The sequence below is a fragment of the Podarcis muralis genome, chromosome 1 (assembly GCF_964188315.1).
Source record: "Podarcis muralis chromosome 1, rPodMur119.hap1.1, whole genome shotgun sequence".
NCBI lineage: Eukaryota > Metazoa > Chordata > Lepidosauria > Squamata > Lacertidae > Podarcis > Podarcis muralis.
In genome coordinates, this window is record NC_135655.1 from 56,666,237 (window position 1) to 56,690,742 (window position 24,506).

The 24,506-nt window shown below is 38.9% G+C and overlaps 1 protein-coding gene across 13 annotated transcripts in view; it reads right to left on the bottom strand.

Annotated features, from left to right (window-relative positions):
* CD44 (CD44 molecule (IN blood group)) overlaps positions 1-24,506 on the bottom strand; it is a 71,135-nt gene that overhangs the window by 6,149 nt on the left and 40,480 nt on the right. For 3 of the 13 annotated variants that reach the window (XM_077929149.1, XM_028728109.2, XM_077929192.1), the window contains exons 5-16: positions 24,171-24,341; positions 23,753-23,878; positions 12,888-13,061; positions 11,004-11,192; positions 9,601-9,774; positions 8,044-8,214; positions 5,798-5,977; positions 5,144-5,317; positions 3,654-3,818; positions 2,236-2,415; positions 1,827-1,979; positions 365-511 (exon numbers count right to left, since the gene is read on the bottom strand). In XM_077929149.1, coding sequence (XP_077785275.1) covers positions 365-511; positions 1,827-1,979; positions 2,236-2,415; positions 3,654-3,818; positions 5,144-5,317; positions 5,798-5,977; positions 8,044-8,214; positions 9,601-9,774; positions 11,004-11,192; positions 12,888-13,061; positions 23,753-23,878; positions 24,171-24,341 — 2,004 coding nt within the window. The remainder of the gene's footprint in view (positions 1-364; positions 512-1,826; positions 1,980-2,235; positions 2,416-3,653; positions 3,819-5,143; positions 5,318-5,797; positions 5,978-8,043; positions 8,215-9,600; positions 9,775-11,003; positions 11,193-12,887; positions 13,062-23,752; positions 23,879-24,170; positions 24,342-24,506) is intronic. The other 10 variants (XM_077929148.1, XM_077929158.1, XM_077929144.1 and 7 more) reach the window with 10 other exon arrangements.

Consider the following 24,506-nt stretch of genomic DNA (forward strand, 5'->3'; position numbering starts at 1 on the left):
TTAGCCACAATTAAAGAATATTAAGCAAGGAATTTTGACAGGGAAATTTCAAAACTGAAGTTCAAAGATATGGAAATGTCATTAGGCTGCAACTGCTTACAAATGATTTTATGACATTATTTTATGAGGTGATCTCCACATGGTACAGTCCCCAAGTAGCAACTTCAACACATTCGTTTTACCAATAAGGTCCTGGCCAAGGTAACAATTTAGTTTCTGTTCCTCGACCTTATATAAGTTCAGGTTACATGCAATTTAATTTTCGGTGTCTGTTTTAAAATAGACATGAAAATTAACAACATGAGATTATCTCACCTAAGATAGACAGGGTTAAAAGGAATCCCACCACCATTCTACTGAATACCTGTATGATCAGTATTATTTTTTTGACTTATTCCTCTTCGAGGAACAATTCCAGGAACTAAGACATCTGCTGTTGATTTCGTCGTGTATTTGTCTTCATGACCCCATTGCCTCACTGGTTCTGGGGTTGAATCTTCTTTGGCCACATCTATGGCAATGGTAAATGAATTGAGATTGTAAAAATAGCAAAACTGTTAGCTGCTTTTCACTCTGATCCACTGACTTCTTAATCTACCAGCAGAATATTTCTATCCAAACAACATGCTGGGATGCCAGATTTGCTACAATTCAGAAAAGACTTTGACAGTGATCTGGCTTCCCCCTTGGTTTTATTTTCTGACCCAACATCTGACATCACCAGCTGACACTGACAGTTGATTAGGCATGCAGAAAATTTCATCAACTTGACAATGACATTTGTGTTATATACTTTTGATGGAAGAGAAAACTATTCATGAGCTACAGCCAAGTACAGTTGTGGATGAGAGCCCACGTTCTTCAACCTTCTGCTCTCTACTCACCACTCCCTTTCTCACACACTCATTTCAACTCTTCTACAGGTTTTAACTTGGGCTAATTTTATTATAAATCATGTCATAATTAAATGATCATCACAGCAAACATCATTATTTGACTCTGGGTGATTGGCATATGCAAATAATAATCATAATGAATGAGATATAAAGAATTAAAATGTAAGACTTAGTTTCAGAACCATATTTGTATATCTTGTTTGTTTATGTTCTACAAGCTCTACACATGATCAGAAATTTAAACCAAAGGACATTATGCCCTACAGACTAGCTTGAGAACAAAACAAAACATCAGCATAGAAATACCTGGTCAGGTACTATCAAGTTATTGTGTTGTGGAATGAATGCTATTGTCTATATTGCCAGGCCTGTTTTTTCTGGAGCCAGCTATATAAACTTGATGGGAGGAACATCTCCTTTAAATGGGGTTTGCATAAAATCAACTCTTAGAACAGGAGTTGTTCCTTATTATTATTAAGGAATAGCAAGCTTGCCTCTAGTGAGAGAACTTTTAATTCTAATTTTCAGAAGGCTATGCCTCAGTACAATTTATGCCCTAATCCCTATTTTGAACAAATCACTTGTCCTTGTCATGTATCATTGCCTAAAAATATCCCCATAGGGCACTTTCAACTCTCAGAGGCTAGAGCTAACATTCAAAAGTTAAAATCAGAGGATTTCCTAGAGCATGAGACATCGATCCCAAAGAATCAGTCCCTCTCAAATTGCCCGAAAACAGCAACCTTATGTTAAAAGGAACAAATAATATTCTTAGGTTAGAATTCCAACCTTAAAATCTAGACATTAATCAACATTTCCGTTTGGTGGAAAGGCGGGGTACAGATTTAAAGAATGACAAATGCTTTGTTTCAAAAACAGTGCTTCATTTCATACATTGTGATGAAATGAATAGATTATTCAGCGCAATACCTGTTTGTTTGCTTTCACTATCTGAATCAACTCCCATCGGTATACCATCTCTAGAAGTATTTGTGGGATATATTTCTTCAGCATCCCAGCCTGGCTGATGAATGGGAGGTAATGGTTGTTGAGTTGAGTCTTCATGATCGTTGTGTATGACAGCTGTTTGGTGAATCAATGATGAACTTAGGTTTGGACGTGTTAAAATACAAAATGATGGCTTTTGCAAGCCACTCCCCTCCCAATAACTCACTGCGCAATGTTCTCAGCTTTACTCATATTTACATGCAATTACATTTCTTGTGCACCTTACATGTTCAACTATATTTACTGAATGAAAATAAGAATCCAGTTGTGAGCAATGTGATTCCCCACACCATCACCAATCACCACATAATTAAGAATCTGCCACAACTACCTGTATGATAGAAATTATCTATGTTATTGTTTCCAGCTGGAGGAATAACTTCTATGGGTACTTCATCCTTCGTGCTGTTTGTAGAATAATCATCTTCTCTACCCGATTCATGATGTATATCATGTACCGTTGGATCACGAGTAGCAACTTCATGTTTGATATCATCACTGGAACCCACAGCTATGATAATGATGGTTGGGTTGGGTTAATGTTAAGTGTTCTGTAACATTTGCAGAACTACATCCCACATGATTTGCTTAGCAGCGCATTTAATTTTTTAAAATTAGTATTGCTAATGGATATCCATTACCACATTTTAGTGGATCTCAATGCAAATTTAGTTTCCTTACAAACCAGGACACAAAAGGAATATAATTCATTTGGAATATATCAACAGAATGAAAAAACAAAAACAAAACAAAAATGCACACTTCCTCTTTATAGTTACATGAAATGTTTTCTTTTTATTCTAACTTTCTGATAGAGGAATACTACTAAGTAGCAAGTTATCTCTAGATATTTGCAGTGTATTTTATTGTTACTTAAAAGCTTTACTGTGTGCATGAATGAAAAATGGATGTTCAAGGCTTATACCATAACTATAGGTAAAGGGGCCCCTGACCACTAGGTCTAGTTGTGGCCGACTCTGGGGTTGCGGCGCTCATCTTGCTTTATCGGCCGAGGGAGCCGGCGTACAGCTTCCAGGTCATGTGGCCAGCATAACTAAGCCACTTCTGGTGAACCAGAGCAGCGCATGGAAATGCCGTTTACCTTCCCGCCAGAGCGGTACCTATTTATCTACTTGCACTTTGACGTGCTTTCGAACTGCTAGGTTGGCAGGAGCAGGGACCGAGCAACGGGAGCTCACCCCATTGCGGGGATTCAAACTACCAACCTGATCGGCAAGCCCTAGGCTCTGTGGTTTAACCCACAGCGCCACCCACGTCCCACCTTAACTATAGACCACTGCTATTCCAATGATACTGGAATCAAGTTTAAATATTATGATTGCATGGCCAGTTCTCATATCAATTACAGACCATTGTGCCCTATCATGACACGAGCATCTTCCTTGTTTTGTTTAATGTCAATGAATTTCTATACAGTGGTACTTCGGGTTACAGACTCCGCTAACCCGGAAGTAGTACCTCGGGTTAAGAACTTTGCCCCAGGATGAGAACAGAAATTGCACACAAGCAGTGCAGCAGGCTCCATTAGCTAAGGTGGTACCTCAGGTTAAGAAAGGTTTCAGGTTAAGAACAGACCTCCGGAACGAATTAAGTTCGTAACCCGAGGTACCACTGTAATTGATTTCAGTAAGATTAAAATTGCAACCTGTTATCTAGCTCAATACAGCAGCCTAATTCATCTAGAACGTAACAAAGAGAATATCTGAATTTTCTTCTTCTTGCTTGTACCTATATGTGAAGTTTCATTTCCATGCACGTATTCAACTGAAGAAATAATTCCAGGTACAAAATAATCTGTTGACGTGTTTGAAGGATGCCTGTGTTCATTGTTCTGGCCAGGATGTGCATCTTGAGTAGAATCTTCATGGTCACTACCACCATCAGAGACCACAGCTGTCACAATATAGTTAGATCATTCATTCATTCATTCATTACAATGCTTATGTAATCTATTACGAAATTGTTTACTGAGAGGCACGTTACCTGGCCTTCTACTGCACATAGATTCAAGTTACAAGAAAGGAGATTCCAGCTAAACATTAGGAAGAACCTTCTGACAATAGGAGTAGCCTAACAGTGGAACGGACTCCCTTAGTAGGTGAGGGACTCTCCTTCACTGGAGGTTTTTAAGCAGAGATTAGATGGTCAACTGTTGTGGAAACTTTTGTTGAGATTCCTGCATTGCAGGGGCTTGGACCAGATGGCCTTTGGGGGTCTCCTCCAACTCTATAATTCTATGGTTATGTATTGGGAGGCTTCTGACTCTTTCTAAATAATGCATATGTTAGCCCATCAGCATCCCTAAAGGGCATGTTGATGGCAGAATTTCCTTCAAAAGATTTCAATGAAACAGATTGGTTTAACAACAAAAAAATTGTATCTCTACAAGACTATTCATGTACAGTTTTGTTTTGTTTGTGTAACTTGGAGGCGTAATGCCAAGTAGCCCTTCAGCCCTAGATTTATTTGCATTTTACCTGTCCTTACTACTCCACCACTAAATTACTCCATTCATCTGACTGACTAAGTCAGTGGTCACTGTCATCCCTGAAAGTCGCAGTTATGGCAATTTATTTCTGTACTTTCTGCATTTATACACCCACCTTCTAACAGTGACTCATAAAAAACACACACCTGGGTTTGAAGGCTAAGTATGGAGAGTCGTCTCCTGTAATTACTGACTCTGCTTTTAAGTGGGTTATGAATACCATTATTTTGTTGCAAATGAATGGAACTTTATTATCAACTGGCAGAGAGAATGAGAGTACAGTGGTGCCCCACAAGACGAATGCCTCACAAGACGAAAAACCCGCTAGACGAAAGGGTTTTCCGTTTCGGAGGCGCTTCGCAAGACGAATTTCCCTATGGGCTTGCTTCGCAAGACAAAAACATCTTGCGAGTCTCGCCATTTCCCCCCCGCTTCCCCCCCCTTTTTCAAAGCCGCTAAGCTGTTAATAGCCTTTTAACAGCTTAGCTGCTAAGCCTTTAATAGCCGCTAAGCCGCTAAATTGCTAATAGCGCTAAGCCGCTAATGGGGCTGCTTCGCAAGACGAAAAAACCACTAGACGAAGAGAATCACGGAACGGATTCTTTTCGTCTTGCGAGGCATCACTGTAGTTGGGATAACTCTTCAAATGGAGTACGGTGACAATGCAGTACATTTGAAAAATAATACAAAGAACTGCAAATTTATTAAAGTTCTATTTCCTGGGAGGTACCTGTATGATGCGTCTCCCTTTCATGCTTTCCTTCACTTGAAAGAATAATTATAGGTGGGATATTATCCATAGTTGTGTTTGTGGTATCTTCATCTTCACTTCCCCACCCAGGATGCATTGCATGTGGTTTTTGTGTGGTGTCTTCCTGCTTGCCATTATCACTGGAGGCAACAGCTGTTGTAATGATGGTTTGAATATTTTTCAAATGTTACATAGGTATCGTTCTTTTCATCAGTTCTTACCAAGTGCTATGTTTTGTTGAATTGAATCAATATCGTATCAAGTTTTTAAGTATAATTACGTTTAGTCTGATGGCATTTACCTACTATGATTTACAGTTCAAGTACCTTTCATCCAACACCAGAAGAATTAAAAGCCATTAGAATTCCTGTACTTGGAAGACACCCAAGGAGATGTTTCCATTTCAAGACTGCTTCAACTTGGAAGAGTTATTTCAGGCAGGAGATAATCTCAAGCAGCAAACAAATTTTGCATACTTTTTCATCACACCATGCTTCCTGTGTTTAGTGAAAGTCCATTTATTTAAATGGAGTCAGGATTACATCTTTACATAGTTTGAGATAGCTTCTAATTTATCTAGAGAGATTACTGAAAAAAGAAGTAAAATGTTTTTACTATTTTTCCAGTCAATACCTGTGTCTGAACGTTCATTTTCATGCTCACTTTCAGCTGCATGAAGAATTCCAGGCAGCAAATGATTTCCAGATGTGTTTGTGAGATGTTTTTCTTCATTATCCTGTCCAGAATGCTCACTGTGCAACATTGTATCCCGACCGGAATCTTCATAGTCAGTGCTATCACTGGAGACTACTGCTGTTACAAAGATGGCTGGGTCAGTTTTGAATTCTCTGCTTTCACATGCGCTTCACTAAGTGCAATTCTACTTAACCCTAATATGGAAAGTGGAAATCAGTAACCACAATAGCCGTTTTAGATGAGACAGAACTATAGCTCTATCCAAAACGTATTCTATGGCTATAAAATCTACACAGAAAACAGGGCCAGTATACCTGAATGAGCGTCTCCACCCCCATCGTTCTGCCCGGACACTGAGGTCCAGCGCCGAGGGCCTTCTGGCGGTTCCCTCACTGCAAGAAGCAAAGTTACAGGGAACCAGGCAGAGGGCCTTCTCGGTAGTGGCGCCTTCCCTGTGGAATGCCCTCCCACCAGATGTCAAAGAATAAACAACTATCTGACGTTTAGAAGGCATCAGAAGGCAGCCCTGTTTAGGGACATTTTTAATGACTGATGTTTTAATGTATTTTTAATCTTTTGTTGGAAGCCGCCCAGAGTGGCTGGGGAAACACAACCAGATGGGGGGTTAATTATTATTATTATTATTATTTCTAATTTAGCTAAAAGATTTAATGATAATGAATCACTGCCTGTACCTGTATGTGGCATTTCCTTTTTACTCGCTTTTTATTCTGAGGAATGATTCTAGGTGGCTAATTAAATTTAGATGTATTTGCAAGGTATTTATTGTCACTGTCCCAGCCAAGATCATATACAACCATCTCTGCTTCATGAATCTTTTGAAGCCTCTTGTCTGGGAAAGCAAATCTTTCTGCCATAGGACTCATTTTGCCGGACTCTGGAGTATTTATAAATACTTGTCCAGATCAAGTCAACATAGGCCTTTGGTCATCAACCTCAATGGAAGACTAAAGTAACCCAGTCTAAAAAAAGAAAAGGCAAGAATAGGTGGGTTTTTTAAAAAAAAAAACCTTTTCATGTTTTTCTCTCTCTAGCTGCAATAAATTTGCCTTCACTGCCCAAGAGGATATAAACTAGCCTACATGTGTGAATCATGAGAGGAATCTTTGTAGTTCATTCCAACAGCTGCTATAATAATGTCTGAATCTGTTTTAAAGACAACAAATGGTAGCCTGATAAAGAATAGACCCATTAAAATCAGTGGACTGGAATAACATGAATCCATTCATTTCAGTGGATCAGCTCTTGATTTAGTTAGACAATACCCTATGTTAGCAGTTTCCTCATAATTATTTGATGCCCATCTTATCTAGCTTTACGGGCACTATCAGAATTTTAGGTGAAGTCAATTAAAATATTAGGTTAAGGCTTAAGCAGTATTAATTATTAGGTTAAGACTGAACTCCATATGCATTGTCAAAGTAATAAATTCCATCTGGGGAAACAATAACCTCCAATCTAACACGCCACATTTCTCAAATTCTTTTCCCAAAGAAGTATGCATGGCTTCATCTTTAAGTGGACCAAGAAGACTTCAAAAACATTTCTGTTTTGCTTAGAAATTTACTGATGTGCTATGCAAGCTTGCTACTATTTTCTTGTGGATTTGGGGTTTTCTAAATTGTTTTTAAATTTATTGTTTGATCTTGAGTTTACATATTTGTCAGTCATCTTGTGGAAGTTTTGTCGTTGTTGTTTTGAAAGGTGACTATACATTTATTAAATGAATTTAAAAAGTGTAGAAAAGTTTAACAATGCCGAATTTTCTTTTTCTTCCTAGTACCCGAATGAGATATTTCCAAATCCTCTTCATGCTTGTTTACACTTGAAATGAGACCAGGCATAATTCCATTTTTAGATGTTTTTGTAGGATATCAATTTTCATTGCTCCCACCAAGATGGATCTCATTAATCTATATACCATGATTATCAGTCTTCACGGTTAATCTTACCCGTGGAGACCACAACTGCTCCAATGATGACTGAATCAATACCACATTTTCACTATCAGGCCCATGTTATGTAGATTAAATAATTTTCTTAGGATGTATCAGTAGTTAAGGCTGCAATCCTGATTCATGCTGACTTCATAGGAGTCATGATTACACCCTTCGTAGGAAATAATAATGATTGGGGCTGAATAGAACTTTTCTGAGATATACCTGTATAAATGGATTCATTTTTTTGCTCATTTTCACTTGGATGAATAATTTCAGGTAGTGTCTCTTTGCTGGATGAGTTTGTGGGGTATCTTTCTTCATTGGACCATTCAGGATATATGCCATGAGATGGTGGGCCTTGAGTGGATTCTTCAACTTTCATCCCATTATCTGCTTTTGTGGTGAAGTATTTGTTAATTTAATATATGCAGAACCACTGTCTATTGTACATGCATCTTGCAGTTCAATATGAATCCAGCTACACTGGTGGCACGCAAGAAAAAGGGGTGCCTTTTAGGGGTCTGTTTATCTGTCACTAAGTCAAGATTCTCTATTACACTTTTAGTATAAGCACTTTTCAATAAAAAAATAACCAGTTCATATTTCAGTTAATTCATTTTAGTTAAATCCTTTGAAACAATATCTTATCTAGCCATTATTATGTACATGTGAAGCAAGCATTTTGTATTCCACAGCTATAAAATGATTTTGGTTTTAGTTAAATGGTATGAAGACAACATATTTTGTTCATTTCTTATTTGCAGACAGCTAGGTTTCTAAAAAAAGAAAAGAAATAAGCTTGCAAAGGAGTTATTTTGACTTCCTCATAGACACATGCTGTTTATGGCACAATTACCAAGTATTTGTAAAAACAAATTTGTTCTTTCAATGTTGTGATGGCAAAGCAGGCAACATAAATAAAAATTAGTAAATACTGTAGATAATTTTGGTTATCTACAGTAAATGTGGAGTATTTTCTACTTGAAGAAACGCTAAAACAACAGTAATGGGCTGCATCTACACAACAGAGGCCCAAGCAAAATAATTGTGTGTAAAGCACTCTGACACTAATATTCTTGGTGTCAGAGATTGAATTATATTGGGGAAGTGGTGTCAAGATGAAATAAAACTATTATGATATGAAGCCCTACTCAGATGATGAAATGTGACTTATCTGTTTGAATGGAATAGTGGCTCTTCTCAAAGCTACCTCTTTTGAAAACTTAGGTGCCTCTGATGCAAAAGAACATGGGTCCACCATTCTTTAACACTGACTGAGGTAGCAGGACAGAGAAATGTGCGTAGGATCCTGCAGAAGGGATGGTGCCATTTGGAAGTTGGGCCTCCATGGACTGGCGGTAATGCCATCCATTATTGGGAATGCTAACAATCCATTATTAATGGAAGGTTTTGTCAGACTGCCATGATTATCTTAGTGCCCTAGTATTGGAATACTAGGAATTCACTTTAAAGGGTAGTAAGAAGGCCTAAATATATGTGAGATGCAGGTCTGTGAATGTAGCTGCCGTGTAAGGGGCAGGTGAACTGGATCAGAACCGTGACATAGGAGGGGCTGCTGCTTTCCTCCTGTGCAATTACCACAATAAAAATTGCTTCCGTTTTTGAAGCCATGTTTCACCCCAAATGGAGAAGCATCAGACCACAGTTCTAATAAAGGCTGGACTTCTCACCGAGACATAAAGGCCTTCCTATTCGCTGACATAAAAGAGAAATAGAACTGAACATAGGAAGATTACATTAACATCCTGCAGGCAGTACCTGTCTGAGAAGATTCATTGTCATGAAGCTTCTCACTTTGAGGAATAAGTGTTTCTAGGACACCAAGGATCGTTCTGTTTGTGGCAGAACCACTTCTCCGCCCAGGTTTGCCCACTGCTGATAACTGATCTTGATGTGATTCTTCACGTTCAGCACTTTCATTGAAGGCTAGAACTATTGTAGCAATGATAAATAATGCAGGAATCAGTAACTCAATATTTTGGATTTCCGTGTGTTTAGTAGATAGTGAGAGACTCAGAAAGTTCTGTGTGTGAACTCCAATGGAAGCAGGCTTCCCCAATTGTTTCACCATAGGATGGAAACCTTATTTAGGCATGTAGAATCACCACAGAATTTAATAGGGAAGCCCATTCTGCCTGTCAGAACTCTCACCTCAACAAGGTGCCACTGTACTGAGGTGGTTATTTGAATCAGTATAGTTCAGACCTTCCATGGGGAAGAAGCTTGACTCAGTGGCAGAGAATCTGCTTTGCATGCAGAAGGGTTCCATCTCTAGCATCTCCACATAGGACTGGGAAAGACTTTGTCTGAAACCTGGCAGAGCTGCTACTACTCAGTGTAGACTGTCCATCTTGAGCTAGATGGACCAGTGGTGTGACTCAGTATGAGGCAGCTTCCTGTGTTTGAGATGGCATGCTAATCACTAGTTAGTGCAAGAAGAGGTATAATTTTATCATTTTATATAATTTTTCTTTCTGTGTGGAAATGGATAGAATGACTAATGCACAAACCAATTCGGCCAAAATGCTTGGATGAAAATTCAGTCTTCTTACAGAATCAGCTACTTCCACTGAGTTCAGTAGGCTTACATCAGCTTAAACCCAGATTCTTCAATTTGCATACTGTAGCAATAAGTCTGGCAACCAATACAACTCAAGCCGCTGCATTGCCACAACAGGGATAACACACAGATAACTTCAGAATAACCAAACAGCAAAGTGGTCTTGATTTATACCTCTGTGTTCTCACACACGGCACATCCTTAACATTCGGTCAAACCACTGGCCCATCAAGCCCAGTACAGTCTACTTTTAGATATTTATATAGGTTTACTAGCAAATGGTATAAACATAAATTTTATCAGTATTACATATCTGGGGTACTTTTGACACTGATAGATTGTACCTATCTATTTAAAATGTAACTAAAAATAATGGGAGAAAAATGACTACGAAGAGCAAAACTCTCAACAATTTGGAACTCACATCTCTAATATATGGAAGAATAACTAAAGGAAACTCACAACGCCCACCAACCCCTTGACTAAAAGTTCTAATTTTAAGTATGGTTAAACACCATTTCTCCAGAAACCTGGATCAGGAAATGAAAGCAAACAATCCAAATGAAAATCTAATTCTACAGTTCACTATTGGTTCTGATACCTGTATGGTGGGAAGATTCTTCCTCCAGAGTTCTTTCTCTTTCACTTGATGGAACAAGCACAGGATGCAATACGTCTGAAGCTGTGGTTGTAGGTAATGTGTCTTCAGTTTCTAATCCAGAGAGAGCACCATCTAGTGGATTCTGAGTTGAGTCTTCCTGCTTGAAGAAATCATCACTGGAGGACCCAGCTGTTATGATGATGTTTTGAATAAGTTGCAGTGTTATGCTTGCTGAACAACCATCCAGATTGTTCACTTTATCTTGTTAAACTAGACATGGCTTGCTTTTTCAATTATGTGCATAAGCAAGAGGAGGAAAGTAGATAATTTTTTTGGAAAGTATTGTTGAATTCACAGCCACCCAGTGTCATCACCTCGATTATCAGAAGTTGCTGATTTTCCAGACAGTGCCCCAGAGACCAGTAGGAATAGCGGAAAGGCGTGTAACAGTATTACAGGCAGAAAAGATGTGACAACAGCTTGCACCATTAACTGATCTATCAAACGTCTTTGATAGATGCCAAGGCTTTGTACAACTGAAATCACAACACCATCTTAAGTCCATAAACTTTCTCTTTCTTGTCTTCTTTTTCTTCTTCCTTTTTCATTGAAATTGTACTTTTTGGAATATGTTTAGACGTTTGTTCCAGGCACTAAGGCCAAATGCTGCAGATAGATAATGTTGGTTCACACATTCAACTTGAAAAAAATATTTTGGCTGGCATTCTGAGCCAGATGTAGTTCAACCATTTCAGCATAGCCTTATACAGTTCTAAAGGTGCTGCTGTTTAAATCCAAGGAAACCGTCAGAAGCATCTTGAGGTACCACCACCACACCACCAGATTTTTCCTTCAGAGTCAAACCTTTTCCCAGCATTCAGCAGGAAGCATAATGTGTTGAACATTATGATGACTGCCTGAGATGAGCCCAAGAGAACATGCTTTAGATTTTGACAAATAACACCAAGCCCACAGAAAGCCCTTTGCAATAGGCAAGCAAGGTAGACCCCATCTGCAAGAGAAAATGCTAATACATTTCCATAAGAAACCAAACCAAAATTGCAATGCAAGTTGTGTATGTGTTTGTATAGATGCCATTTATTCATCTTTCATTCCCTAATATTGCAATCGTCCTCTAATGTTGGCAAATCTATGCCCTTGGGTTCAAAAGATCTCTGTTTTCATGTGTTTGAATAGCAGTTTATATAGTTCTTTCTTTAAAACAAAGTGAAGCATCACAAAATGAGCTCATGTTAGCTCCCAACTTTCTAAACAAGGAACTGATTTGAGCCAATTTTGTGAAGTCTACAAGCACTGGCTACTTGAAAAACACAGCGGCCACTTGATTTGGTATGGGCCAATCTCATCATGTTTCTATGCTGACTTTTACTGGCTGCGTGTCTGATCTATGTGTACTTTAGCACTGCCAAACTCCCTTTGTGTAGCACTGAATTGAGGCCAACGTGGTTACATATGACAGCACTTTAAAAAATACTGCTTTAAGATATGGTTAGACAGGGATGACATGTTGGTTTGGAACTTCTGCAAATTTCAGGGAACTTTGGAGTCTAAAATAAATTCAGATTTGGGATTTGTGACTCACTCTTGCTTAGCCAAAGCCAAATAACACGTGAGCCTTGGGTTTCATGGTTTTGTTAAGATTTAACAGAACACATCTGGGGGGAAATGCCTTCAAATGTGTGACTCTGCTTTCTTTTTTTAAAGTAATCACAGCATATTATCTGCAGATGTAGTAGCAGATATACTACAGATGTAGCACTGCACCATGATTCTAGTTATTAACTAACTTCTAGACTTTGATACTGTGAGAGTTGATGCTGACATGAAAGAGGTAGTGTCAAGATCATGCTTTAGTACTCATACCAGTAGCTGTTGAATAATGTTCATCATCACCTAGAGGAACAATTCGGGGTAGCACATCCTCCCTTGTGCCATTTGTTGAATATCTGACTTCACTGTCTTTTTCAGAGTGTACACCATGCAGAAATGAATCATGGGCCGAGTCATCATGCTTGACATCTTTGGTGGAGACCACAGCTGTTGTGACAATAGTTGAATTGATATTTATTTGACTATATTCCACACTACCACCAACCAATTAACATTGGTATTATTTCTTGGGCATAACACATGGGTATAACATAAGCCATCTATATTGTACAGGTATTTTTAATGCACAGCTCACATATCCATGACGTTTCGTCTTTAGCATCAAGTGGAAACTTACATGGGTGAGAGAACCCTCTGAAATTCACCATCGCAGGCACAACAATTTGAAATCAAATGCAATACTTTACAGTGGACAGTTCACACATGTCCATTGAATGCCATCAAATACTGAATAAATAAACAACCAACCATGAATCAGGAGTATGTCCTCTTTAGATTGCAAATATTCACTCTGGCTGAAAATTGTTGCAAGAGTAGTAGATCTGCAAGCAAAACCCATGATACGGGATAGAAATTTTCCCAAATGAACATTTTTCTAGTTTATGTTTCCTAAGTGGCAATGAATGGCTGCCAATTGCTAATGTAATATTGGGAAAGTCTGGACGTTTCAAAGGTTTTGTTCTATTTACTTAAACACAAGTACAATAAATATACTAGGTTAGAAAATTTTCTGATGCAAACCCTTCTGGAAAACCCACATCAATGGGCAAATGTCAGGATTATAGCCCTCAAATGTCTTGGAAAAATAGAATTTGGGAAACTTAACATTTTACTTTTGTTTTTAAATGATTTCATCAGAGTGGCAGAGACAAATTCTGCGTTTATTTTAAGTTCAGGTGGGCAATCGCACAATAGTGCCACTAGTTTTGTACTACTGCTGAAGAAAATTGCAATCATGACCACTGATGAGTTTCAGAGATCATTACAAAAATCCAAACTCAACCCTTCTGTTACCATCAAGTGCTATGCATACTAACCTTTCCACTTATAACCAAAGGTTGTCATTAAAACAAAAACTGGGATTGGTTCTGTGCTTTGAAGAGCAACTTGATACAGAAAAGTAAGGGTACTTCTACACTGTCGTCACTCCTGGGTGCTGCTCAGTCATGTACCAGCAAACTCAGGTTATACAATTAAAGAAGGTTTGGCACTCTTGTGCAACAAATCTGCTTCTACTAAAAATTAGTCTTAAATGCAATGGAAAGTGTGTAAAGTGTGGGATAACAATGGCTTTATTAAATAAAAATAGTAAGTAAGTAAGCAAGCAAGCAACCAAGCAAGTAAGTAAGTAAGGCTGTTGCTGAAGGCACAAAAATATATGTCTCCAACTACTGTATAAAATTATGTTGGAAAACAGTAAAATAAAGTTTTGATCCACAGAATTTTTTTCTTTGAAATGCACTCTTTGACTTACGATTTGCTTTGCTTCACTATGGAAGAACTATAGCAAAATGCATGATTCATGCAATACAATGAGACCCACTACACTTCTGATAGATACAAATGACTACAAGCCGCTTGACTGATTTCACTAAATTGCATTTTCCACAATTAGAGAAAGAATAATCCAGGAAGATATGCACAACATATGTTAGTTTAACATATAACTTGATGCTTGTTGCTAAACCCAAAGAATAGCTTTTACCACCACCACAAAACAACCACCATCTCACCATAGCAAAATAAATTTGACCTCATAGACCACCTGCGCACAAATAACATGAATGATAAAAGTCAGAGCCTAGAGATTAAGTGTACTGATAGGAATGGTACTTTTCCAAATACAACTGAAGGCACCAGCACACTTTGCAATGTCCCCATCATAGACATAATCCAATGCAAAAGAAACCAAAGTAGTTTAAGGATGTTTACCAAGGAAAGCGTTGTTTCATAATATGCATTCCTAGGACAAATGCCTAACAGATACCAGTGCGAAGAGGTAAGGCAAGTCAGAGCTAAATGAAGCTCAAGCATAAAACACAAAATGAGACTTTTATTTTATAAGTATGCACCCAAGTTTCCATTTCCAGACTAAGCCAATAGGATTGTACCATTATCATATGCAAACACGAAGTCCTGCTCCCAGTTTAGGATATGCATAGAAATAATGGCAGAGTAAAATAATTCATGGTACTCAATTAAACCTTCTTTGCTTTGTGTTGTCTATTATTAAGCAGTAATCTTGCATTATATCTAGAATTGCATTATAAATTAATTTTGGATTCGATGTTGTGGTATTTCTGAATTATGTATGGCGCAAACTATTCCATATAGATTATCATTTATTACTTCTAGAGGGCTTAATATGTACACATACATCCAAATCCCATGGTTTACTGAGACACATCTAATGACTTTCATTATAGCGCAGTGCATACATTACAGGAATTAATGCTTACTGGTTTTTGATGGCCGAGGTTCGTTATCACCACTGCTGTTCCATTCAAGAACGGTTTCAGGATTTAAGTGCCCAGACCCTTCTCCATAATGATCATCATCATCATCGCCACCATCATCATCATCACCAACAACATCATGATGTTCTTCAGAACTCTTATCTAGTGATTTGATTATGTAAACCTACAATAAGCTTTTAATATCATTATCCATTTCCCAATCACCAAAGTAAGTATTATCCATCCTTATCCTTCTCTTTCTTATTTGTGGTAGTGTTTTCAGAGCTTCTCATTAGAGATGAATAATGAGTAAGAGATTAATAATGTGTAATAGATTTATTGGGTGGAAATAAACCAACCAGTGGTGGCGGTGCAACAATGTACAGTGGGCATCAAATCAGTAAGAGTGTCTGTGATCCAGTGCATGGCAAGAAGATGGTTGAGTTGGTTACAGTTGCCTTGTATCACTGTATCACAAGGCATTGTGAGTGATATAATAAAGAGAAGAGAGAGCATTTACAAGGCACTCAATAAACCAGGATATGCTCCTGGGAGGCACTGCAAGATCCTTTGGATCCCACTAGAGAAAAGTTGGAGCTCTGAATACGGGTGATTTGACAAGAATCTCAGTGGAAATGCTATATTCTTACTGTATACTTTGCTACCATAAGAAAAGAGACAGTTACACAGAAGTTAGAGACAGCACAAGAGAATTTTCAGTTTATGCATCCCACTGCCACCACAAATAATGGAGCTGGCATTAAGAACAACCAGTGGATAAGAAGAAATAAAGTTATTGACAAAGCAACCCAATATTAGGATGCTTTGAGGAGTTATTAAAAGATCAGGGGATCTCAGCAATACATAGATGCAGCAATAGAAGATACATATTCAGTCCAAATGAATATTCATGCATATTCAGTCCGAACTGTATATTCAGATCCAAAGATTTCTGACTAAGTGGGGCTTTATTGAATAGAAAAATCCTTACAGAATTAGGGGCTGTTTTCTACAATCAACACACTACTTCTGATGTTACCATTAAGTTTGTATTCTAGACCATTATAAACGATTGTTAGCAGTTAATTTTTTTACCCCAAGTTCCTTCAATGGGATGATTCACCTCCTTAAAATCAATACTGATGGACACTTTCTCATGTGAGTTGTGATGAGGGCTGACAGCTGTTCAGACAACAGAGGAATGAGTTATGATATTTTTATTTGTTAAGCCAACATTTCCCAGCTAAGCTACTATCCATCAACACCTTCCTGAATAAACAACTTGTCTGCCAACAATAAGATTAATAAGAGGAAGGGAGAAAGAGGCTTAACAGTTAGGCGTTTGGTGCTTAATTCAAGAAAGAGGGGTCTGTTCCTATAGTTCTTGCATTGACTTCTCACAGGAATTGAAAACCTTGTAGTATTTATCAAAATCAGAAGAGTTTATTTATACACTAGAGAGAAGTTAGCTTAGGGCACAGAAAAGGAGCAGGACATTGATAAAATAAAGCCAAATATAATATTAACCAATAAGGAAGCAAAATAAAGAGGAGGAAAAATTAAGTGAGGGTATTGAATCCTTTTATTTAATTGTGGTGCATCTACAAGCCATTTTAGTGAATCCCAAAGCCCTTACTCACACCCGCCCACCAAAGTTTTACCATATGTATTTTTGTGCTTACAATGGGTGGAATCCAATCAGGGCACTTACGATAACAGAAGACTTTTGATTCAGCAGGTGCCTCTGCTAATGGACAGGGAGGGCAAAAGATTTTCCCCAATTCACTCTTCGTCCTGCAATCCATCCCCACTATAGCTTATACTGTGTTTTGGAAGGTACCCCTAGTTTCTGGAGCTGTTTTTCAGGGGCACTGTGGAAGAGATCAGCAAATGTTTCCTCCTCTCAACCACTGGATCAAAAGCCCTTCCATAAGCTCAGGGAAGGGTAAGAACGAGGATTCCTTTCTGTATGTATGTATGCAAAGGGTTACCCGTTATTGACTATATTATTTTTTCTGATTTTAGAGTTTCCTCTGTTTAAACCTTGCATAAGAGAAAAATAGGACAAAGTGTCAGGCCAAGAAGCACTGCTCACAAAACTGTCCTCAAAAGATCACTAAGAGAACTGGATCTCATAAAGTCATTTGCCCATTTTTTGTCTCTCTTGTTTCCCATTGCTAATTGGCCACAGTAAGCTGCTATTTTTTTATTCCTGTTTGCAACTTTGATTTGGTTTAAAGAGAAATGTCAAGCTGATGTGGTCAAGAATCCTTAAATAGGAGGAAGAAAATACAAGGCTTTGTGTGTTTGTTATAGGCTACAGAAAGATCAGTTATAATGACTATTTTTCTGGTCCATGGTAACGCCAGAACTGTCTAATAATGCTGGACTATGGTTTAGTGCTACATTCATGAGCAAGAAAGAGCTGCCATGAGACTTGCGTTTGTGCATTCCTTCTGCCCCTTTCTGATCACAGGGAGAATATTTGTTTTCATTTTCTGAGAAACCTGGCTTGCCATTAAGTAGGAACTAGGGACAGTGGTTTAAGAGAAGCTGTGGTTATTTAAACAAGCCTGGTTCATAACTCAAGGTTTGAAGTTGGCTTGTTCGGACACTGATCAGAGTTTGGTTTACACCAATCTCTGGTTCATATGTTATCAGTTAAGATTCTTTAAAACTGGAACTAAATGCTCCAGAAGCCTTCTCCCTGCCACATGGAAGGAGAGTAGAAAACAAGCATGCCCAAGACTCACAGAAGCTTCCTTCACTTTCTGCATGGTTTGTCGCCTAAACCATGGTTTATCATTATGTGCAAATGCAGTGAATGTGAAAATCATCTAGGTTATACCAGACTACAGTATAATACGAGGCTAAGGTATCACAGTGTAATAAAATTGTTAAGAGTAATGAAGAAAGCCAAAACAATGCCTTTCTGGATTCAGAATATGAATGGCAATTACAGCAGTGAATGTTTTGACAAGATAATGATTTCATGTCAACGGGCTTTTGTGACAGTTCTCAGAAAAATATAGCTATGAAGTTTTAATTGGTGCCTAAAAGAGGAGAAGTGGAAAGGAGAAAGCCATGACTAAATTATAATTATTGAAAATAATGACAAAGCAAATGGAAGAGAGTACAATGCAAGACTATGGAACTAGTTCCTCTTCTACAGCTACATGGGGAAGATACCTGATAAAGCTAGTTTACACAGCAAAGATTTTACCCTAATTCTTATTTTCACAACTAACTTTTATCCATTATTGCGTATATCTAAAACAATTTCAAAATGATCCATATTATTTAGAAATATTTGAATTGAGCAGTGCTGCAGAAGGCTTCCCATATTGCACATTGCAAGGAAAGATGCATGTGTGTGCTTAGTATGCGCGTACCTTTTTCACAGGCACATATGCGAAGCTGAGGAATTAATACCTTCTTAAAAGGTAAAGGGACCCCTGACCATTAGGTCCAGTCGTGACCGACTCTGGGGTTGCGGCGCTCATCTCGCTTTATTGGCCGAGGGAGCCGGCGTACAGCTTCCGGGTCATGTGGCCAGCATGACTAAGCCACTTCTGGAGAACCAGAGCAGCGCACGGAAACGCCGTTTACCTTCCCGCCAGAGCAGCACCTATTTATCTACTTGCACTTTGACGTGCTTTCGAACTGCTAGGTTGGCAGGAGCTGGGACCGAACAACAGGAGCTCACCCCGTTGCGGGGATTCGAACCGCCAACCTTCTGATCGGCAACTGCTAGGCTCTGTGGTTTAACCCACAGCGCCACCCAATACCTTCTTGGCCAGAGGGAATTGCTGCATTGTGCTACAATCAGGTAACAACAATGAACCTGCTAGGTCAATCCACGTGACCACTTCCAGCATAGTAATTGCTGTGCACTTCCACTGGCAGTTCTCCCGTAGCTACATGCAGTACAGTATACTGATTTGTGCTTCCGCACGATGGTACAAGTGGTTGGAGAAAAGAGGACCTGCGGTCAATTTGTGCACTGGTCTACATGCCCCTGGCCGCCACATGACTGCATTCCGCTCATATTGCCAGTGCTCAAGCACAACAGTCACTGTGCTGGAGGCAACTGCAATGCTGGTTTCAGTCACAGCAGGCAAAAGAAGACTAGCAGCAACTTCTCATTGAGAAGATGAGTTTCTTGCCCAAGCATTTTTAAGAGCGGGGGGTGGCAAACTGACTAGAACATTTGTAAGGCGTTACCCTTCCTGGAAGTTGCGTTGCGCACTTCTTTGTGTTCCTCCGACTGCCACCATGAAGGGAATTCTTCAGGAAGCTCTCGAACTTGAGTAGAGTTTTCAGGGCGCTTCTCATTGTTTGACACTTCACCAGCTGTAATGATGGCAGAGTAACTAACAGGTTGGATATATGCTGTGGCAGATTAACTCCATTAATCTGTCTTCCATCACCATCACCAGGACTTCCTCTTAATGGAGAATGAAGGATCACGTCCTGTGTTCTTGAATGGCGTTAATGTTGAGTTTGTTTGTTTGTTTGTTTGTTTGTTTGTTTGTTTGTTTATACAACACAGGCAAATAGTCCTCAGCTTGGCCATAATCCAAAATAAGGAAAATGTATAAAGGGGCACCAACAGAGAGAAAAGAAGCCAGAATAACACACTAAATGGTATGAATAATGTGAGTGCAAATTAAAGATGTGAAGGCTGAGTGTATGTTGGGAGAATAAGCAAGTATGAGTAAGCTTCAGAAAATATCTACAAGGCCATTTTCCCAGTAAAAAGAATTGTGCTTACTGATACTAGGAGAAAGCTGAGTTTTTCTGCCATACTTATCCCCTTCGAGTCCAGGTGTTTTGTATTCTTCTGTTGGATCTTCTTGCTTCTCATGTGAGTCTAAATCTGTCATGATGAAGTTAAAGGGTTGTAAAGATTTTCATTTTTATCCACAACATATTTGAATATTTAGCCATAACTGGAAAAGCAAAACTGGAATTTAGTGCTCTTGTGCTAGAGCACAAATGGACCCATCGTGGGATCTTCCCTCTTCTGCTATGAGGATGGTTTAAGGAGTTACTTGCTGAACATTTTCCATCGTTATTTACTTCTGTTCCAGTGCTGAGTCTTGGTCTTTTCCTTGTGGCCATGCAGAGAAACAGAAGAGCGCTATCATTTCCTCATCCATTCATTTACATCACTCTGTGAGATGAGGAGATGTAAACCTGATGGAGAGCATTCTCAATGATAAGAGGGAAAAGCAGCAGCAATCCAAAGGGGGAAAAGCCTTGGTGGAGAGGAAGAGATCAATGAGAAGAAAGAAAAATCTCACTGGTGAGAAGACAAACCAAGTGGTATCTTTCCATTTCAGCACAATGGAAAATGTGAGAGTGAATATAGCAAAGAGGTTCATGCTGGAAATTTTTCATGTATTTTTTTTCCAAATGACAGCTTGTTGCTTTCATGTTTATTCTAAGAACGGCAATTCTTAGTTTTCAGCTTTGAGTTCCCAAAACATGTGCAAGGAATGGCATTTATTCTTCACCCAGAATGTAACATTGCCCATTTTCTTCGATGATTTCCAGTACAGCGACATTCATTATCATCTGGCAATCAGTAATTATCTATTAGGTTCGCAGAATCAGACAAAATTGGAAGGGGTATTGCAGGGAATATAGCCCAGCCCACTGCTCAGTGCAGGCTGCAACCATGGCATCCCTGAGAGATGGCCATCCAGCCTCTTCTTAAATGAAGCATAGAACTAGACTTCAGATGGGTTCGTTCCCCAAGAAGCAACACAAGCATAGCAGGATTAGCAGTCAACTGAAGCTTCTTCCCATACTTAAGGTTTCATCTAACCAAAGTTTAGTGTACAGAAATGTATGGTATAAATACATACTAAGCATACAACAGAATGTATTCAGTGCTTGGCTGGAATGCAATTCGGTTGACAAAATAGAAATCTTAGGCAGGGGAATTTGTTTCGCAAACACAAAGACCCCCAGAAACAACAGGGGTGCATCAAGAGGATGAAGCAGCTAAGAGGAAGACCCCCAATCCCTGGTTGCACCAGCGCACAGATCAACAGGCTCAGGAGGACCTTTGATCTAGTTATAGAGCAGAACTGCAGAGAAAAGACCACTGTTTTATTCAGCCTCAAAATTAAACTTAAAACAACTTAAAACAATTATTTATTTTGCAGATGATGTCCTGGTGATAATGTGCAACATGGACAACTGTAACAAGAGACCAAATAAATAAATAAATAAATAACCAATTCTAGATCAAACAGCTGCAGCAATTTTAAAGTACCATTAATTATACATTTATAAAATCAAGAAGTTGGTTTGGTCCAGGCTAGTGGACTAATTAGATTAGTGCTAAGTGGTTTTATTGGCTGGCTCTTTAATACTCCTTATATCAGCTTGCCCTTTTCATGAACTTATATAGTTTGGGAGTATCTAGCTTATGAACTTGCCATCATTTCTCAAAAAGCTGGTTTGAATCTCCAATCGCTATAATTCCTTAGACCACCCTTGAAGCGAGAAAGCTGAGATCAAGATTAGAAACGCACACGTATTCACAAGTTTCTGCTCCGCTGCCAATTCCACAACTCTACTGTTGCAAGTTAGAATGACATGTAAGCAGCAGACCCACAACTATTATCTGTGAAAAGCTGTGGTGTGAATTGCACAAGATTTTCCAGTGAAGGCAACTGTACAAGTGATGTGCAAAACTGGTTCAAATCTGTACTGCTGTCTACGTTTTGACGCAAACATTTAAATCGTGCAGTTATGAATGACAATACGCATGCAGTGTAAAGCCGGTGATTCAAACACACTGCTTTTGCAGGTATTGGCCTCAAATTCTTGCTGTCCCAGCATGCAGGACATATTTCACACATCCCTAATACCAATCTTCCTTCCAGCACCTTCACGCCCTGCCCTGGCTTCCGGAGCATCAGCTGTTAGTGAAGCCTTTCTCCGTGTTATGCATTGCTACATGAAGGGAAGTCACCACCACCAGTGCAAATTGTACATTTTACTCAACATCAGGAGTTACCTTGCACTGAGGGGGGAGGGGAGAATTAACATTATTTTAAGAAGCAGGAAATAACTAGTGACACTGCTGTGTGAGACCATTAAAATACATTTTTATTGCTAGCATGCAGCTAATTTCCTTCTTGCTCATCATTTCTTCAAGAAGTCCCAAAGTAAACCTAAACAGGTTTATCTAGAAAGTTGCAATGTCAACCACATCATTCAGCAGCTAAAAAGTACATTTCAGTGAATGATCAAAAGAAGCCCATTTAAATGGCAGTGCTGGCCAACTTGCATGTATTGAGATGACCATACAAATAAAGGATAAATGATGCCTTAATAATAGTTCGTGTGAAAAGTGGTGATCCAGAGAGATATCAAAATCATCTGGGCTCTGGTCAGAGAATTCATTCTCTCTCTCTCTCTCTCTCTCTCTCTCTCTCTCTCTCTCTCTCTCACACACACACACACACACACACACACAGAGAGAGAGAGAGAGAGAGAGAGAGAGAGAGAGAGAGAGAGACATATATTTCATGAGACACAAAATTAAGTGCATACAAAGAAGTCCAAGATGAAAGCAACATTTTTAACTCCTATCAGGAAAACCTGGATCACAGAATCTCAAACTGAAGCTTCTCTCCATCCCTGAGAGATGACCAGATGAATCTAGACTTCTAATTCAAACAAATAACCATAGAACTACCCTTTAGATTTTCAATGAATATTTTTTAGTTTTTCTATATTGTCCAACTGAGAAAAAAGGGATCCTCAAGCACCATTCTGCCAGTATGGCCTCAATTAACTGAAAACCACAGACTCATGCAGTATGTATCAAAAGGAAAAATGCCTTTCACAAATGGAAGACAGCTTTCTGAAGAGCCTAGTTGCATATTTCCAGAAGACGTCTGGACATCTGACACAATAGCACACTGGAGATATTAATGCAATAGTTTAATTAATCACAACTTTAAATACAGACTTGCAGAGGCTAGATTTGGCAAACTTGTACATTCTACATAGCACTGCTTCATAGAGTGGGCATCAGGCCCATGCACAGTCCACCACTACAAGTAGAATTTATTTGTGATCAGCATACATACACTAACCATGAGATCAGTCTTTCCCTTTTTTGAGGGAGACATATCATGCCTCTGGACCAATCAGACATGCCGCACTAGGGACGAAGAACAACACTGATCGCGAGCTCACCACTGCAAGGATGTACACAACTACACAACATAAGGATTGTGCAAACTAATCCTTATTCAATCTTACTTCTACCACACATCAGATTTCCCTTCTTGTCTCTTCCAGAAGCACAGAAAAAATTACAGAAAATGTACCTAATACAATTGTTACACTTACTAGGACTTTGGGGCTGCTGGTCTTTAGAATGTCCTCCTTCATGGTGGCCATCATGTGTATTTGGAACATCAGTTGCATCTTCATCTTTCTCCACAAAAGGCTCTTTTGAGGTAAAAGTACCATCATCTGTGTAATAATAGATAAATAAGTTGCATAATGGATAAATGAGTTACCTACCACCCATACTGTTTTCATTATGAATTCTTCGAACAACTTTGTGCATTGTTTCATTATATTACTGGAGCAGTACTCTAGTTTCTGCTATAATAGACTAACAAGGGCACTACTCTAGAATTTATCGGCACTATGTTAGATGAATCATTTACAATATTCTTTTGTTTATGGCAGAAGGAAATTATCCTCATTGATAGTTGCTACTTTTTCACATCATGACTTAAATAGTAAATCCCAGTGATACCTGTATGATGAGGAAAACGTGATGAGATACCCGGACTGATAACATTGGGATCTGTCGTTGGTCTGTCATTTGCAGAACCACTGCCACCAGTATTTTCATCTTCATTAATGGGTGGCCGTTTTGTGAATCTCTCTCCATCAATATAGTGTGATCCATCAGGATTGTATATTTCTGTCGGAAAGAGGAAGTAAGGAATTAAACATAGCTGAACAGAGGAACATTTCCAGCAAGATAGCTGTCCTGTCGCAGTACTATCTCCCATGTGGTAACTTACCACAGAACCTGTGCCTTCAACTACTTAGAGCCAAGTTCAAACCTTGTTTTAAGCAGCAGTGA